The sequence below is a fragment of the Podarcis tiliguerta genome (genome assembly GCF_965153285.1).
Source record: "Podarcis tiliguerta genome assembly, chromosome: 4".
In the NCBI taxonomy this organism is placed as follows: domain Eukaryota; kingdom Metazoa; phylum Chordata; class Lepidosauria; order Squamata; family Lacertidae; genus Podarcis; species Podarcis tiliguerta.
In genome coordinates this window covers 55,909,128-55,928,228 of record NC_139537.1, presented here as the reverse complement: position 1 = coordinate 55,928,228, position 19,101 = coordinate 55,909,128, and the positions used below count along the sequence as shown (strand labels likewise).

The 19,101-nt window shown below is 41.7% G+C and overlaps 1 protein-coding gene and 1 long non-coding RNA gene across 22 annotated transcripts in view; one reads left to right on the top strand and one right to left on the bottom strand.

Annotated features, from left to right (window-relative positions):
• CASK (calcium/calmodulin dependent serine protein kinase) overlaps positions 1-19,101 on the bottom strand; it is a 118,103-nt gene that overhangs the window by 73,890 nt on the left and 25,112 nt on the right. For all 21 annotated transcript variants that reach the window (XM_083437282.1, XM_083437289.1, XM_083437294.1 and 18 more), the window contains one exon: positions 12,871-12,983. In XM_083437282.1, the coding sequence (XP_083293408.1) occupies positions 12,871-12,983 (113 nt within the window). The remainder of the gene's footprint in view (positions 1-12,870; positions 12,984-19,101) is intronic.
• LOC310676078 lies at positions 365-12,515 on the top strand. The gene is made up of 3 exons (XR_014510392.1): positions 365-1,268; positions 1,461-1,584; positions 12,414-12,515. It is a non-coding gene; the product is annotated as an uncharacterized lncRNA (long non-coding RNA).

Below are 19,101 nucleotides of genomic sequence, written 5' to 3'. Positions count from 1 at the left end.
TATCATAATATGGGATCTGGTGCTCCCTGCAATCCTCAGACCTGCTAGTTTCCCTCGCATGATGGGAAGGCAACCTATATTGAATATATATGACCCTGCAACCTGGACCATAAGTCTAAGTGTCTGAGTCACAAAAAGGGGGCAGTCAGACCAGACCATGAGTATTGCATTACAAGTCTTCAATTGCCAAGATGCTTTGATACCGAAGCAGGTTTTGCAACATAGAAGTGTGGGCTCTCAGTTTCAGCTCCAGGAGGTCAATGTAGGAACAGGATGATGTCACAATAAAGGCAGTGCCATACTAGGCATCCCCAGTTGCTGAGGGCAACAGGACATGGGTCCACAGATGACTGCTACTGCCAAATGAAGAATTACCCCTCCAAGGTCCCTGTTTTTTAACCAAGCCTTCCAAGGCTGCAGTCAATCCACTTGCTTCCTCCGAAAAGCTTGTGCTAGACAAAGACATGTGTCCACACAACACAACAATATTTTCTTGCAGACCAAAATCATATAATAGTTTGTGAAGTTTGACTGGCCCAGCAACAGGAAAGACTGAGCTACTGCCTGACAAGTCTCCATATCTGCTTAGCCACCCAACAGCTTGCAGTTGTCCCTATGTTGGCCTAAAGGTGATTTTCTAGGTTAAAACCTGCTACTTGTCCTTTGAATTACACCTTGACTATGATTTCAGCAAACCCGACCTGACACCAAGCACAGGAATCAGACTTCATTAGCAATTCTAAGTCAAATCAAGGAAGATTAAAGGAAACAAAAAACAAAACAAAACAAAACAAAACAAAACAAAAAAAGCCTTTCATACTGTATGAATTACATTTTGCAAGCTTGATTTCAAATAATTTTCTATATAGCAGAAGTACATTCCATGTAACTGTGCCTTGGTAGTAAACATTATTTCACAGGAGATAATTCTAAGAAGAATCAGATTTTTTAAATCCCATCAACCTGAAATCCAAACAATAGCCAATTGTAGGAAAAAATGTTTCCAAGAGCCAAACATTTCTGAAATTAACTTATCTGTGTTCTAAAGGAGCATGATAGAGACAACATTTTTTTTATTTTATTGCATGTCCTACATTAAGAACCACTGAATGAACTGATCTCCATCTTCTGGAAAAGCAGTATCAAGGATTTTTTAATCACTGTTCTGTATATTCTGAGAGGAAAATAACTAGTTTCAGTTAACAAGCAGACACAATGGGAAATGTTTTCACACAGCTGAACTCTCAGCATGCATAAAGAACACTACGGTAAGTAAAAAAGGACATTCCTCTTGCCATGAATAAAGCACAAAGCTACATATACTGAAGTATTTAATGACAGACAATTAATTCTCTTCTTTTATCACAGGGACATTTAGCAGCAGGTCATTGTTAAGGTGGCCCAGGTATCCATTCCTGCCCCCCCTCCCAATATATTTTTCTTTTCTTTCTTTGCTACAGGGCAGCTGGACACATTGCAAACTGCACTGCTGGTGAGACCCCATCTGTCTACCACCTTCATTTGGAGAGGGCCCATTCCAACATATTGGGCCCAGAAAACCCTGTTGGCACACCACAGATCAGAGTAAGTCCCAACAGCAGGAGCCAGAGTGTGCTGTTCCCCACCCCTCTGAAATCTTAAATGTACATCTGGCACCTAACATTATGCCTAACAGCAGAAAGCAAGCTTCCATTCTATAGCACATCAACTGATGGGCAGTAAAGTCCAAACTTCAGGTGGTTTAAAGTACCATACAGCTCTCTTTGCAAGTCCTGCATGGTGCTTTGAAGTCCCTACTTAAAGCATCCAATTACCCAATGTCATTGTGAAGTCAAGTGATTGACAGGCAGGCAACCCTGCCCACTTGTCAAATTTGGCCCATGAGGCTAAGATCTGATGATGATCTAGTCCAGGGTGGTCCAGCCCAATAGTCCTTTTTTTGACAGTCTTCGGAAGCCATTCAGAAGAGAAGTAGCTGTGAGGCGTGAGTGAGTCCCTATCTTTCCAAACAACCAAATGCCTCTGCCACCACCCCCACCTTAGAGAACCAGGGGATGGAGCATCTCTCTATGTTACGCAGGTGTGCTAACGAGCAAATCACCACAGCCTGTGAAGCACGACATTTGCCCTCTTCCTCCTTTATGGCACGGAACTGTACAACAACCAAAGTTCCCTGTCTGTGACTCGTACCACGGGTTATTTTGCTCGTTGCTATGTGACTGGTGGTTTCTTGGTGGTTTTCATCCTCGAACCAAGGGTAGCTCAGGTAAGCAGAGGTGAGAGCAGGCTGATGAACTGCAGATCAAAGTTTGGAGTATGACGCCTTTGGGCTGAGAAGCAGGGGAATGGATGTCATGGGCTGCCTGCTCTCTTCATCCTTCTGCTGCTTGGCCTCTGGTCCTCTTGCTCATTCCCATTCCAGGGGCCCTAGTTGTGCTATGTGTGCCTAAGCATAGCCACCTTGTGTCCTTCAGAGCCACAAGGGTCAGTTGACAGCATGGGTTAAAAAAAAAGCAGCAGGCAAGTAGGCAGTTTGTGCTCACACAGACTTTTCCGGCTGCTTTTCGATCATAGATGGATGAAGCTTTTGTTAAGGGCACATAGGATGCAATCTCAGCTTATTATAGAGTAAGACCCATTGGAATAAATAGGACTTACTCTTGAGTAACTGCACACAAGCTTATGACCAGGATGGGGAATCTATGATCCTCCAGATGTTGTTGGTCTGCTATCCCTTCCTATTGTCTGTGCTTATTGTGGATGATGGGAGGTTGAGGTCAGCAGCATCTGGAGGGCCACAGAGGGGTGGATGAGGGAAGAGGGTGGGCTGCAGGCTGCACTGTCCCATAGCATGCTTGTGGGGTGGGGTGTGTGTGTACGGGTGAAGTTAACAGCAGTGGCAGCAGTTGGTTCTCCTTCTGCTCCTTCCTCCCAGCCTTCCCATAATGCTCATATGTTCTGCGGTGGCACCAGTGGTCCTGTGAGGAGGGGAGGGTAGGGTGGCAGAGCATAGCCTTCTAAAATAATTTGTGCATTAAATTTTGTTTAATAAATACATAAAGGTTAAGGTAAAGGTACCCCTGCCCGTACGGGCCAGTCTTGACAGACTCTAGGGTTGTGCACCCATCTCACTCAAAGAGGCCGGGGGCCAGCGCTGTCCGAAGACACTTCCGGGTCACGTGGCCAGCGTGACATCGCTGCTATGGCGAGCCAGAGCCGCACACGGAAACACCGTTTACCTTCCCGCTAGTAAGCGGTCCCTATTTATCTACTTGCACCCAGGGGTGCTTTCGAACTGCTAGGTTGGCAGGCGCTGGGACCGAACAGCAGGAGCGCACCCCGCCGCGGGGATTCGAACGCCGACCTTTCGATCGGCAAGCCCTAGGCACTGAGGCTTTAACCCACAGCGCCACCCGCGTCCCCTAATAAATACATACATTAAAGCTATTAATTTGGTATATTAAATAATATGAACTATATTGTGAACACTTTAATTTACGATATGGAAATTTAATTTGGTGTGTGGCCCACACGTTCTGTACTGAAGTAGTCTTGCATTTTCACTTGGTCTGAGAGGCTGGACCACCCAGATTTAGGCCATGGAGCCAAAAAGGTTCCTTAATGTGGTCTAGTTAGTATGTGCTGTACAGTGGTATCTCGGGTTACAGACGCTTCAGGTTACAGACTCCGCTAACCCAGAAATAGTACCTGAACTTTGCTTCAGGATGAGAACAGAAATCGGGCAGCGGCGGCGCAGCAGCAGGAGGCCCTATTAGCTAAAGTGGTGCTTCAGGTTAAGAACAGTTTCAGGTTAAGAACGGGCCTCCAGAACGAATTAGGTTCTTAACCTGAGGTACCACTGTATTCAATATAGGGCTAAGAATATTGTTCTGCTGTGCAAAGAGAAATCCTTCCACTGACAGAATCATCTCCCCCTCTCGTCCCTCTGTGCCCCCTAAATCTGTTCTGGGAACCCCCCCCCCCCCCGAGCATATTTGGGGTGAGCATGAGGGAAGAGGGGAAATGTCATGCTATTTTGAATACCACACTATTTTCTGATAAGCTGAAGATTATTTTATAGGATTGAGACGCTATCAGAATGAGCTGACATGATTTGCACAGGATAGATAGGAAATTTAAAGCATTTAAAGGCTGACATGCCATAGCATGCAAACACACAGAACTGTGCTTGAGGCCAATGAATATGTATAGTTTGTTGGCCTTAAAAGATACTGTAGTTTCTTTTTAGGCAATTACTAGAATTTAACCAGTAAGGCATATGGGGGGGGGGGGGACATGAGCATAGGTCTTTACATAATTAGACACTCTTTTGCATAGAGAATTCTACAAATATAACTTCTGACTCACCACACCCTACTAATAACAAAAGGCCAAATTACTGAGCAGTGCATTTTTACTCACAGCTAATCAAAGCCTTTCAGAAGCAAAGATGGACAATAAAATAGCTAGAAATTTCAACTCCAAGACATAGGTTACTTCAAAATACAGTGGAAAATAGCTATTTTGTAAAGGAACACAACCACAAGAGAACAATAAAAATAAGAGGTACTATTCAGACAAAAGTACAGCATGTTTAATTCTGACTGAAATAGAATCAAACTTAAAATCTGCTTAATTGGATTGTGCCCAAGGACATTTAAAATTTCACAGATATTCACTTATCTGAGGGAAGTGGGGGGGGGGGGAGAATAAATGTCCAGATTTGGAAATAAAATATTACTTTTCAGAACGTAGCAATCCAATTCATCTGACTGAATGGACATCTTTTTAAAAGGAGAGGGGAAGATCATGTGCATCAAGAGTATGATAATCAGTCTCCCCCCTACCTGCTTGAGTTCCTTGTTACAGCTGACTCTAAAGACAACCCTACAACTACAAACATATAGGAAAATACCAGGCACAATTTCTTTAGCACAGAGCAATCTGACCAAGGGAGGTAGTAGTTGTTAATTTCTACAAAACATTAATGCTCTTGGGCACAATATGGTAAAGCAGTTTTAAGTTCAGATTCTAATTCAAGCATCCTCCCAGAGACCACTGAATTGGGCTTTTAAAAGTTTTTAAAACTCTGGAGCATTTAAGTAGTAAACTGGGGACGCACTTTAAAAGTATTGCTTGTGCATGAAGATACTGCATTCATGGATTAAAGCTAAAAGATAGGAAGACTGAAATTCCATGTACCCAGAGGGAACTTTAGATTCCTTCCTTAAACAGCTGCTCCTGTTTTTCCCTTCCTTCATTCACCAAAGGAGGACACTTTCAAAACCAAAAGCATGGCATGGGGCTTGAGCTTCATTAAAAAAACAACAACCAAACAAAAAACCAAAGAGTGAAAAAAGCTCTACTGGGCATACTCACAATTTTCACTCAGCTAACTGACTATTAATTTCACTTTGCAGGAGTGACACTTGACAGTAAAACCATTATCTATACTGTACAGAGATCATAATTCAGATTAAATCAAGAGGTTGTATTTGACACAGAATCATTCAGCGTTTTACAGCAACTTTTCAGAGAGCTCTTAAATTAAACTAAACTTCTAATTCACTTAATACTTCTAATTCAACCGCACCAATTAATGATAATGTTTCTACTTTATGAACCAATTTTAGGTGATAAGCATCACTATGCCTGATTCTTCAGAGTGGGCATAATCTAGATCACCAAAAGGACAGCGCCTGAACATGGAGGGATCTCCATGGGACTTAATTGGAGCCATGTTTTCTCACATTGATGATGCACACACGGGAAGTCTGTATTTGTTTCCCACATTCCTATCCAGCTTCCCTCTCTATCTCTAGGAGGTGTACACAGGTCTTCCATTGCTCATAATGCACCTGCAAATCACCCATACACTTGGGTAAAGAATCACGTTCTATGATAATCCCTCCATGTGCATGGATCAAGCCCAGTACTGTTTATAACTACTGTAGTCTAAAACTGTAAGATATGGCTATGTCTGCAAGCTTTTCTGTTTCCTTCAACATCCTAGATGTGTGACAGAAAAGAAGTTTGTTGCATAAAATTGGTCCAGGTTTTTTCAAAAACACACCCACAAAGCTTAGATTTGAGAAATCATCCAAACAAACCATTATCCTATGCAGACATTTAATTAAGTGCAAATTTCTTACCTCCTTTCATGTACATTTTTAGCCATTCCCTGAATATCATCTCTAGTTCCTATTCCTAGACAAGGTCTTGAAGTTAATTTATATTTGGGTTTATCGTTCACACCTGCAGTGAGTTACTGTCACCACTGATACAGTGTAATGTATTCATAAAAACCTTATTGCCAACATGCTCAGGATTTTATCTTATTTTACTGCCACTATGGTAGCTTTTATCACTTGACCAGCAGATATTTCTTATTGTTACCACCCTCTATAAAAATTAGTACTACAATCTTATTGTAATTGTAAAATAATATAGTTGAGCATTTCCTGAATTTGAAATCAATAGTTAACACCAGTGGTTCTTAAACTTTTTTCTGGGCCACACTTTCAGAATAAAAATTTGCTCACACCAAAATACATTGGAAATACATTGGAAAACAAAAAGAAACAACTCCTAGCAGTACTTGATTTATAACATAAAACACAACTACTTTATAATATGATCACAGGACATCCAGAAAGTATAAAACAATGCATCTACATGAGAAAATGAATCATTCCCAAAATATAATTATAAACGAGCCTCTTACATATGTGCCTTAAGTATGTATACGAACTTAAGGAGAAGTATGGGCTTGCTTTTGCTAGGTAATCTCATTTATATCAGGTCTAATTTGAGACAGACAAACTCTCATCAACATTAAGAAGCCATTCTCTTTTCTGATCTTTCATATTTGTCAGAGTTAAAAATCCCTGTTCACCACAATATGGCATGGAGAACTGTAGAAGAATAGCCAAAGCTCTTGAAGAGAGGCATGGATACTGTTTCTGGTTGTACACTATATCCCCAAATAATTATTTTGATACTGTACTATACTATACAGTCATACCTCATATTACATCTGCTTCATTTTATGTTCTTTCAGGTTACGTCCCGCGGCGACCTGGAAGTACCGGAAAGGGTTACTTCCGGGTTTCGCCGCTCGTGCATGTGCAGAAACGGCGAATTACAACCCGCGCGTGCACAGACGCGCCGCTGCGGGCTGTGCTCTTTTCATGTTGCAAACAGGCCTCCGGAACGGATCCTGTTCACAGCCAGAGGTACCATTGTAGTACACTGAAATGTCCTGGAATAACTGAACCATGCTTCCTCAATTTCTACAACTTCCACTCAGCTTTGTGCCCAGGCAATAGTCATAGTTCCCCCTGTGCACATCCACATTAATTCATTCCTAACCACTTCCCCACCCCCTTTGGTTCACATATGGCAATCACTGCACTTTGTCAAGGGGCCAACTGAACATGTATCTTTCCCCGTCTCCTTCTCCCTCTGTCTCCACATATTGATTAGCAATCAATTCTGTTGCAATTCTTTCTATTACAATTCTTTCTGGACTGTTTTACCTCCTTCCAAATGTCATTGGTAAAAGGCACATGGTTCTTTAAATGGTTGATAACATTATAAAGACCAGTTCGTTGCTAGGCATTCTTTGGATTTAGCAGCATGGCAGGCACAGTAGGTACTTATCAGTGTTGCAATAATGGCAAGAGATGTGGGGAGAAAAGAGTATTGGTGTGATGGTTGAAATTGTCACAGTAACTGAAACCTGCTTTCAAAGTGATTTTCTCCTCTAAAACTTATGGGTAAGACATTTGAGGGGATTTGTCACAAGTGGTCACAGATGCTCAATACCAGTCTACTGACAGTCCCCACAGTCTACTCAGCTGCCTAGGCTAGCAAAGATGCTGAAAAGGTGGTTGTGGATGCCCTGAGATATTTGTATATGTGAATCATTTTTATACTACAGTATCTGAAAGCTTATTTTTTAAAACCCCAAATAGTATCAGTATACTTTTATATGACACAAACAATACTAATACTCTAACTGATTCTGCCATATAATACCCAGTAGATTCTGCTACTTCCTGGAACACTGAGAAAGTGTCAATGGACTGTATTTGAAGTGATAAATTACAACACTACCAAGACTGATGACACAGAACCAAATACCATGAATACTAATATTTGCTTCAATAGAATTTTGCATATACTAGATTTGCTAGTTGTCAGAATTCATTACAAGGCATTTAATACAATTTTTGTTCCATTACAAGATACCTGCATTACATGGACACTTTGATAATTTCCCTCCTCTCGTTTATGTGTTATGCATATATGGAAAGTGACTGCTTCACCATTAAGAAGGATCAATGAAATAATACTCATTTTTCCCCATGAAGCATCAATTTCTTAGGTAATTGTATTTTAAAAGCAAAACCCTACTAGGCCTTTTTATTTTTCAAAATGCGATACGGGGGATATGATTTATACCACAATCATTAATAGCAACAGCATTGTGAATCTGAATAAGATGGATTCTGTGCACATTTACTTTGAAGTAAGTTCTAATAGAATCAGTAGAACTTCTGAGAAAACATTACTATGGCCAGGCTCTAAGATTCCTTTTGCTAAAGGACATTATTTAATATTTGTTCATCTGTATTCTTATAATGTGCATAAAATCAAATGTAGTGCCGATGATTAAAAACAGTAGGCTCTATTTATATTTGTCTCTAAAAACTTTCTTCATTCCGAGCCAGTGTGATGTAGTCAGAGAGCTGGACTAAAACTTGAGAGACCAGGGTTCCAATTTCCACTGAGTGACCTTGAGCTAGTCACTAACTCTCAGCCTGACCTATCTCACAAAGTTATTGTGATGATAAAATGGCGAGAGGGGGAATGCGGTGTGCTGCCTTGACTTCTGTGGGATATAAATGTAATACATAAATGAAGAATGCTTGTTGCTAGTAATATTTCATAAACCACTGTCCAGTTTAGGAGCTTCTCTCATCTTCTTTGCTTCCACTATTGCTTCTGTCTTTCTAGTGGAGAAGCAGAAGCATCTTTGTTACAGTCCACTGTTGCTTCCTTAGTAGAAAAGGGTGGGGGAATGTGAATGAACATGTATATGAATGCCTGGTATGTGATTAAAGAACAATGGCTGTGCATGAACATAGCTGTACGTTTTGGAGCAGACAGATAAAAAAAATAAAGTTATATATGTGGGCACATGTAGTTTGGAAGTGAAGTCTTCCATCTGTCAAAATTAGCAATGCCCTAGTTCAAAACAAGTGCTCTCCAACCTTGACTTAAAGCTAGAATAATTCAAGAAGATGACCACCTCTCCTCTTATCACTGAACAAAATTAATCACTGATTCCTCCTATCCTCCCAACAAGAAACAGATGCAGCTGGTGCAAAAGGATACATTTACATGGGCAGTTTTTATGTTTTCCTGATTTGTGATTCCTGTCATCTCCATAAAATCAGAAGACTGGGAAGCTGTCTCAGAAAAAGGTGCCAAAATGTGATATTTGACCTTGAGAGATGCATCCTCATAAGTAATTCAAATAAGGCAAGAAATGGGTGTGGATGGAAAGCAACATAATTAAAAGGCAGAGCAAGGAGCTCTATAGCTCTGCCTGCTCTGAACACATGTGCTAGGAATCACTGAGCTGGAAGGGTTGTCGGATGTAATCGAGTCTGAAATCCTGCTTAGTGAAGGAACTACAATGCAGGTTGCAACTACAACATCCCTGATAGGTGGCAATCTAGCCTATGCTTAAATACCTTAGGCAATTGAGAGCCCACCACTTCCTGAGGCAATCTGCTCAATAGATGAGCAACTTGTACTGTTAAGGAAGTTTTCCTGAAAGTTATTTGCCTGCAATTTGATTCTGGTCCTGCACCCTTGAGCAATGGAAAACAAGTGCACTCCATCTTCTGCACAACAGCTCATCAAATATTTGAAGACAGCTAATAATGTTAGCCAAAATGAAAAGGTAGCCAGCATGGTGTCCTCCAGATGTTTTAAACTACAATGCCCATCATTCTCTACCATTGGCCCTGCTGACTGGAGCTCATGAGAGCTGAAGTCCAAAATATTTGGAGGGCATCATGTTGGTTACCCTTTTGGAACAGATAAGGCATGAAGCCATGCACTCAATGACACAACTTTACACTGGCCCAGACCTTGTACAAACGATTTCTCTCCAATTAAAATCAATTGAAGGAGAAACTTACAAATAGCTACTTCCACAGCGGCAACTCATGTTGCCATGAATGTGCACAGGAATGGTGTATCTCAGTACCTTTTCACAGCTCACCACCAGTATATGTGAACGTGACACGGAAAGATGACAGTAGGGCATGTGACATAGGGCTACATTCCTCTGGATCCATGTCATGTACACATAGAGCTCACAAGGGTGGCAGGAACTATTTGTAAGAAAAGGGAGCACTTTCTCCAATACACATATAAAAATGTAAGCAATTTGCTAAAACTTTTCTTACTAGATCTCTAACCAGTACCTTGCCTCGGGACTCTAGACCCCAATACCCAACAAGAGCCACCACTTCACTGCAACAAACTGGTGGGTGTCAGAACAGAGCAGTCCACATAGACAAGAAAGGGGAAGGGCAAACATTTGTTGCAAACTGTGACAGTCTTCCATGTCTGCTCTCCAACCCCTTTGACATATGCATAGCCTAGATCTTGTCTGAACTGTATTTCTACAGCGTACTCTCCCCCCACCCCCAGCACAACAATGAGAACCAGTGTCTTCTACACAGTGGAAGCACACAGCCCCATGTGGAGTTAAGCACTCTGTTGACAAAAGCCAGGTATTCTGCTCCAACCATCAGCATTGCTGGCCCAACTCATGAGAAGGCTGCCCTGTAGGATCGCAGACGCATGGAGCAAAACAAGCTGTCACCACATATACAGAGTCCTGAAACTCCCAGAGGGAAAGGGATTCACAGTCAATGAAATCTACCCCTCTCCCCATGGGGTGGGGTGGTGACTGAAGCATGGGCAATAGTTGAACACTAAGGTGGCACCACTCATTCTTCCTTCCACTCTTTTTCTCAGCAGACTCCTCTCCAACAGGTAGTATCATTGGGGCCAAGGAACTGCCCATCTCATGCAAACCATAAGGAAGACTCACCCTCATCTTCTTCAACACTGACCATGACCAGCACACTACTAGATGTTCCCTGTGAGGCTGCAAACCAAGCAGGGGTCCTATGTCCTGGCAAGCTCTGTGGTAGTCTGTCAGACAACATATGATGTTGCCTCTAGCATAGACACTAAGCAATGAGGCTTAGCACACTTTCTTTACTTTCCTCTGTCATGCAAATGCCAAAGGAAGTGACTGCCTCACCATGCCACATATGCTTTTCCTACTGTTTGCTGGGGTTGGTAGACAGAACATGTTGGGAACATCCCCAGCAAGCAAACCCTAGACAGGAAGTGGAGCAACAACAGGAGAGGGGGAAACACATCCCAGAAAGACCCTGTCCCCCTCCCCAGACAACAGGTATGAGGAAGGTAGGCCAACGAGGAGGCTTGGTGGGCCTAATTAAGCCTATGGTCTGGAGGTTTTACACCACTGGAACAGAGCTGGATTCCCTCCTCTTTGCCTGTTTAACACTGGCAGGATTTTAACAAATATATTTACATATTTGCAAGCTACTGTCTCATAATAAAAACTGATACCATAGATCTATACAAGCAATATTAAATATATAATATGTTAAATACTTTTTTAAAAAATCCTGAATATTGCTTCTGCTTTATAGACTCCAGAAGAACAAAACTCCAGTATACATGGCATCAGCAGATAAAAGTATATGTAGATTATAAATCCACTTGTATAACTGTGTAAAATATGCAAACATTTTTTTAAGAACTCAAGAAGAACCCTGCTGAATCAGACCAAAGTTTCATTCAGTCAAGCGTCTTGTTTTACTTAGTGGCCAAACAGATGCTTCCAGAAAGCCTACAAGCAGGGCATAAAGACAACAGTACTCTTGATCTCCAGCTATTGGCATTCATGGCAGATTGTGCATCTCATGCTCCATATAAGCATCATGACTAGTCACCACAGACAGACGTATCCACAATACTGTAAAGGTAAACCAGCAGCCATCACTACATATTGTGGTAGCAAATTCCATAAATTAACTATGTGATTTTTGTAGTAGTAATTTAATCTGTCCAGAATCTATTGCTAATTATTCCACTGGGTGACCCAAAGCTCTAATATTATGGGAAAACTAGAAAGAATGCTGGATTCTCTTTCTATGTGCAATGAATAATTTTATAAACTGTTAGAATGTCCCCCCATCATTATTTTTTTTTTAAACACTTCAATCTTCCCTCACAAGGTGCTCCAACTACCTGATAATTCTAGCTGTACTTTTCTTTATCTTTTCCAGGTCAATAATATCCTGACTGAGATGGGTTGACCAGAACTATACACAGGATTCCAAATGTGGCGTCACTGTAGATATATAGACATTAAATGTCAGCTGTTTTATTTTCGTCTCCTTTCTAATTATTTCCAGCATTTGCCTTTGTCATTGGTGCTGCACACTGTTGAAGTTTACATTGAGCCCCTGGATCACAGAAACAGCAAAAGGAGACTAGAGATTTGAACATAGAATTGAAGAATTGGAAGGGACCCTGAGAATCATCTAGTCCAATCCTCTGCAATGTAGGAATATACAGCTGTCCCATACAGGGATCAAACCTGCAACCTTGGCATTAATAGCACCACATGCTAACCAACTGAGCTCTCTCTCTCTCTCTCTCTCTCTCTCTCTCTGTGTGTGTAGAATACTGTACAACCAAAAAAAAAAAAGGAAGGAAGGAAAGATAGCCACTGATTTTCACCTTCTGTACTTAATCCTGGACTTGAGGTGAACTTTGCTACATCGACAATCTTCACAGCAAACTGTTGCCCCGTCTCTCTGTTGATACATCGCCGCACAACACTGAATGGACCCCTAGAAAAGAAGATAACCCATGGTTAATCGAGTGTAAGCTCCAAAATAGTTCACACATAGCTTTTCTTTTCTTTTTGATCTGATTAACTACTACTAACATGAAATTTTGAGAGGTTTACAGTGATATTTAGTCATTTACAGGAAAAACCCTTCATTCTAAATATTACTTATGGTTATTACATTGGTTTTAGTCAGTTTTGCCAAAGCTTATGTTTGTGGAATTAACACCAGCATAGAAGGCACTAAAAATCTTTTGGGTATGACTCTACAGCAAGGGTTGCCAACCTTTTTGGACGAGTGGGCACATTTTCAGGAAATGCCATGGGCACCAGTTACACATGACTGCTATGTGAGACATCACTTCAGGCATCAGAAATCCCTTTTACAAGGTAAGAATCAAATAGTCTTTTCACTTATACCTGTAGAGCTATCCCCAAATGAGACATACCAAAACTGGCCCATGAAGAGTAGGCATTTACAGAAGCAGGCATATAACTGCTTGGAAGCACATATAAAGTATTATTTTATTTTTTATTTTTGTGTTGTGAACCACCTTGTGATTGTTGCATGAAGGGCAATATAACAATCCAATAAATAAAAAGTAAGTAACATAAATAACATAAATAAAGTCAACGTTCATTTCAATATCTCTGTCTAGAAAGCTGCTTATCCTCCCTTTAAAAACAGGTATAGGAGTCAGATATTACATTGCATTTTATATCTCTCCTGCCCCCCCAAAAACAAATCTGGGGCTTCAAATGGGCTTTAGAACTGAAACACAAAATGTTATTCTGAATGTGCACACCAACTTTCATTCACTTAAATGTCTCAATTTTCAAGTGCACTATTGTATTGCAATATATTTGTATTTTCCTTCCCCCAGCAAGTATTTAAACTTGAAACACAGAAGTATCACCTAAACTTGTGTAAATAATTTTATTCTATTATATCAATCTTCAGAGGAGTTATTGTATTACAGTCATACTTCTTGTTATGTTTGCTTCAGGTTGCGCGATTTCAGGTTGCGTCCCACGGTGACCTGGAAGTACCGGAAAGGATTACTTCCGGGTTTCGCCGCTCACGCATGCACAAATGCGCAAAATGACATCACGCGCATGCGCAAAAGCAGTGAATCGCAACCTGCACACACGCAGATGCGGGTTGCGTTCTGCTCATGTTGCGAACGGGGCTCTGGAATGAATCCTGTTCACAACCAGAGGTATCACTGTACTTACAAACAAAATATTAAAATATTAAGCCAAAGGACTCACATCACTTGGCTGATCATCTGTTTACAATTCAACCCCACACAGATTTTTCATGTAAAATAATAAAAACATACTTTCTTATTCCACTCTGTGCTTTTTTGCGTAATGCCAAAAGAAACAAATGCTTTAAGTCTAGCCAATGTTAATCTGTCATAATAATAACATATAGAAATTTCAGTATAGATATATCTGAACAAAGAAGACCTCTGGAAGTATTACAACCAATGAAAATTGGGATAGTTGAAGCAAAGGACTTTGTCCCTACTTCATTAGCCAAATCACTCAAGAACAAACCTTGGCTGCAGCTTATGGTTAGTGAGGAGAGAACTGAACTGTGAGTCCCAGTTTGAATGACATGCTAAGCATGGCACAGCACTAAAAGGGACTAGGGAGAGAAAAAGTGGCCATCAGCTCATCTCAGAGATCCCACATGCTTGTGCAGTCTCAGTATGCCATAGCTTGGCTTGCCGTCTTGTACATACCAGGTAACTGTGCTCATCTCATGTGAAGGTACACTTGTAGCATATATGCTTTCCTCCCACAAAAGTCTTACTTCTGTGAAGGAAGACAGTAGTCCATAAAGTGATCCTGTAAAACTTCAAAGTTCTTTTACAGAATCCTTTTTTTACAGGACTAAATATATATACATATTGACAGCATTAGTTTATTTTATAAATTTAGGCAACATGGGCGCTTAAGACTATATGCAAAATTTTGTTATGGTTTCTAAAATTCTTATGAAGGTTTCTTTGGAAGAGAAATGCATATTCACTGTATGTAGTCTTAAAGCTCTTGCAAAAATAAAATCAGCCTTAAAGCCTGTTAAGCATTCTATAGCCCAAAGCTAGTTAAACATTCTACTGCCAAAGGATTGGCTTTAGAGCTATATATAGCTGGAAACAACAATTGTCAGATAAAGCTTATTAAGCAATTTAATGATCACTTTAGGGTTTATTAAAGATGGAACCGTTCTAAAATAGCTACATTTCAATATCACTGACATTTAGAAGTAGTTAATGCATATAACACCATTTCCAGAAGAAAACACTGCTCTTGAGAACAACTTCAAATAATTTTTCAGATGGACATTCATGAAAGGGAAGGACTACTCTGAGGACCACACACCTGTGCACATTAGGGCTGGGTGGTATTTCAATACACTGAAACCCACTTGAGGTTCAGATCGCGATAACAGTTTCAATTTTTTTGAGCTAGGAATATATCATGGTGCTCACCCATGGCAGCAGAGGGTTCCCAAGAAGGTGCCCACCTGTCTGCCTGCCTTCACCAGAACAAACAGGCTCCTTCTTCCTCCCTTCCTCCTGGTTGCTCCTTCTTCCCTCCAGCCCAGCTGCCATGTCAGGCGATGATCACACACAGAATAGATAAGCCTTGGGAAGGACTGTGTGAGGTTCTTTTAATAAGAGTGATGGCCTCAGCAGAGAGAGCCTAAGAAGGTGGTCGCCTGCCTGCCTGCCTGCGACTGAGTAAGCAGGCTGCCTCCTTCCTCCCGGTCGCTCCTCCTGTTCCCTCCCCTCCCTCCATAGCCTAGCCACCCCTCCTTATTTCAGACATTGTGATATATCACTATACTGCAATTGTTAGCTGGTGATATATCACAATCTTGAAAACCAGATCTTGCCCAGCCCTAGTGCACATGCACACTCAACACACACACACAAATCCACACATCTGGCCGTTTCAGACTTATACATGTACACACACATATGCAGGCAGAAGCATGAACACAGGCACACAACACTCTGTTCACAGCCGGGGGAAATGCTGTATTTTGCTCTTCACAGAACCACCTCTGAAGAATAAAAGACAGGGTTTCCACTCACTCTCATCAGAGCTCTGTGGTGGTGGTGGTGGTGGGAGAGGTTCTCCACAGAATGATCTGGGAAGAGTAAGCACAGTGTTTCTTCTAAGCATGCACACCTGTTGAGTGCTACAGAGAATACATTCTAAAGGCATCCCTTCTTTCTCTTGCGCAGCACCAGGGTGGAGGTGTTACTGACTGTGCAGGAAACAAGAACGAGTGCTCTTTCTTAAGCACCCCTGACCTAGCAACAGTGCCAAGCAAATTGAGGAGGGGAAGCTTTCACAAGATGAAGAAGTACCACCTTTGGAAGGCACTGATTAACTAGGGGCTTGGGCCTGATGTGGCACTGGACCATGGAGTTACCACTCTGTCCTGCAGAGAGCAGCAAGAGCTAGAATAGAGCAAAACATCATCTTTTGACCTCTAAGCAAGTGCAGAAAACAGTGCACAATGGGAAACTTGGTAGACTAAAAAGACAACTAAAAAGCTAGATTCAAATGACCAGCTGGATCAAGGAACTCAGCTCTTCTCTACATGGCACAGTAGGAAGAACTGTGCAATGCCCTATTTAGACTACAGAAAGCCCTGCTGGAATTGACATCTGTTCACACATTTTACAAGGTTTCATAAAGCGTCTAGAGACATGGAACACAACAATTCCTCCTGTGCATAAAGTTCTCACCACAGTACTTGTGGGAAAGGCTCCTCAATAGAATCTTTCCCTCCCTCTCATCAGTTCTTGCTGTGTGCAAGCATAAACAAATGGAGCAATACTGCTAGTCACCATCACCTATTATGGGATATATACGCAAGTAAGGCTTCACTTGAAGAGTGGATCCAGATATGAGAGATGTTTATCCACATATGGGAGAATTGGTGAGAAAGGGGCAAAGGGAGAAAAGAGCTTGATTCAATCTTATGTGGACCCCTTCTTGCAGGTGCTGCAGGCTGGAATGGGTTGGATTGTGCTCATGCGGTTTTTTAAAATGAAGGTAAAGCAGATTCTAGGCTTATGTGATGAGGCCAGAGATACAGACAAATCAAACCCAGTCAACAAGTTATTAATAAAATCTGAAGGTTTTTTTCCCTGTTCTCAGCCCGAATAATCATATTAGGTTTAACAAATTAACAGGAGTCAAGACTCCTCTATAGTTCTCTCAGTGCTTGTTATTAAGCCAAAGTGACTACCAGCACAACCAGCAAAATTATCAAATAAATCATCCAGTCAACTATGCATATTGCTTCCCCACTAGTAAGCTCCAGAGAAGTTGCAGTCTTTATGATATGCATGCTAAAGGCAAACAAGACAATCAATGATCTCAATTTCCTAATGCAATAATAATCAAATCTCTTCTCTCCTACAATATCTCAAGACTAATACAGTACCATGCTTGAATAACGTAGCAGCTGTAATAGGAATTAAACTCAAACATGCCCACAAAACAAGATTCAATGGACAAACTAGGCAAAAAGAAAAGCATATTATATATACACACATGCACATACACTACTGACCCAATCACACGTGTTGCAACCACTTTGCTAAAGTCTGAATCTGGTCAGTGCCTTGATGAGAGACCATAAGGAACCCAATGTTCACAACCTTGAATTCTGAATGACAAGCAGGATAAAGGTGTAACTACAAGGGGCATTCATTAAAGATTTCCCCTGACGTACTTCCCGTGGACTGAGACAAACGAAACTGGGCAGTTATTAGTCTCTACATTGCTACCAGCAAGAGCCAAACACTTCTCCCATCACTTTATGTAGCTGTGAAGACCTCGTCTGTAGAGGTTGGCAGGTTGTGACAGAAGCCACAACTTGACCTCAGAAATCAGCATTTCATCGTCTGGAAAAAGCTTGACCTTCAAAAATAACTTCATGGTTGGAAAGAGGTGGAAGTCCGATGGTGCGAGGTTGGGAGGATAAGGGGGGTGAGGAAGGATTTCATAGCCACAGAACCGTGCTTCTGTCTGAGCAACATGTGAGTTATGAACTGGGACGTTATCCTGCAGGAGGCAGACACCTTTGGTCAGCATACCATGCCTCTCGATTTTTATGCCCTCCCGCAATTCTGCAGCAGTGAAGTGTAGTATGTCCTGGTAATTGTGGTACCCTTGGCCAGGGAATCCATTATCACTACTCCACGCTGGTCCCAAAAGACCGTGAGCATGACCTTGCCCACTGACGGTTGAACACGTGCCTACATTTGAGGTGGTGAGGCAGAGTGCTTCCATTGTTTGGACTAGGATTCAGTCTGACTCATAATGATGGACCCATGTTTTGTCCTAATTGAGGTCTGGTGAAGAAGTCATCATGGTTTTTGTGACACATGGCCAAAAGAGCCCGTGAGCATGTGACTCGTTCCTGCTTCTGGAAAGGCATCAACAGCCAGGGAACCCATGACGCGGACAACGTTCCCTTGTGCAAATGGTCATGGATGATTTTTTCTACAGAGCCCACACTGATCTTGACATCTGCAGCTAGTTGGCGAACAGTTATGCAGTGATCCTCCAAAATGGTGGCCTCCACTTGGCAGATGGTGTCTTCATCAATGGCGGACTGTGGTCGCCCAGGAATGGGAGCTGTTCCACTGAAGTCCAACCACTAGGTTCAGCTAGTGTGGTACACTAAGAATGAAACTCCTGCTAGTGAAGTAGCTGTTGTATGAATGGAGTACTGTGAACTGTGATACCACTCTAGGCGCATTATATACTCCTGTCCTTCTAACAGTCTTCTGCAGGAGAGTAATTACTGACAGCAATATCTGTTTAGATGACAGAGAAGTCATAGTCTGGAATGGAAAAAAAATGAGTAGATAACATGGTTGGCATCAGTCTAGGGAAGTCATTTGGGCATCTGACACCATCAAGCATGGCTTCTCCATGCTAATGACAGCTACAATATGTAGATTAGAATAAGGAATTAGAGTACCCTATGCCAAAACAAAACACTGGGCCAGGTATGTTTCAGTGTAATCTCATAGAGGACACTAGAGGACACTCTCCTGGAGATCATTTGTGGT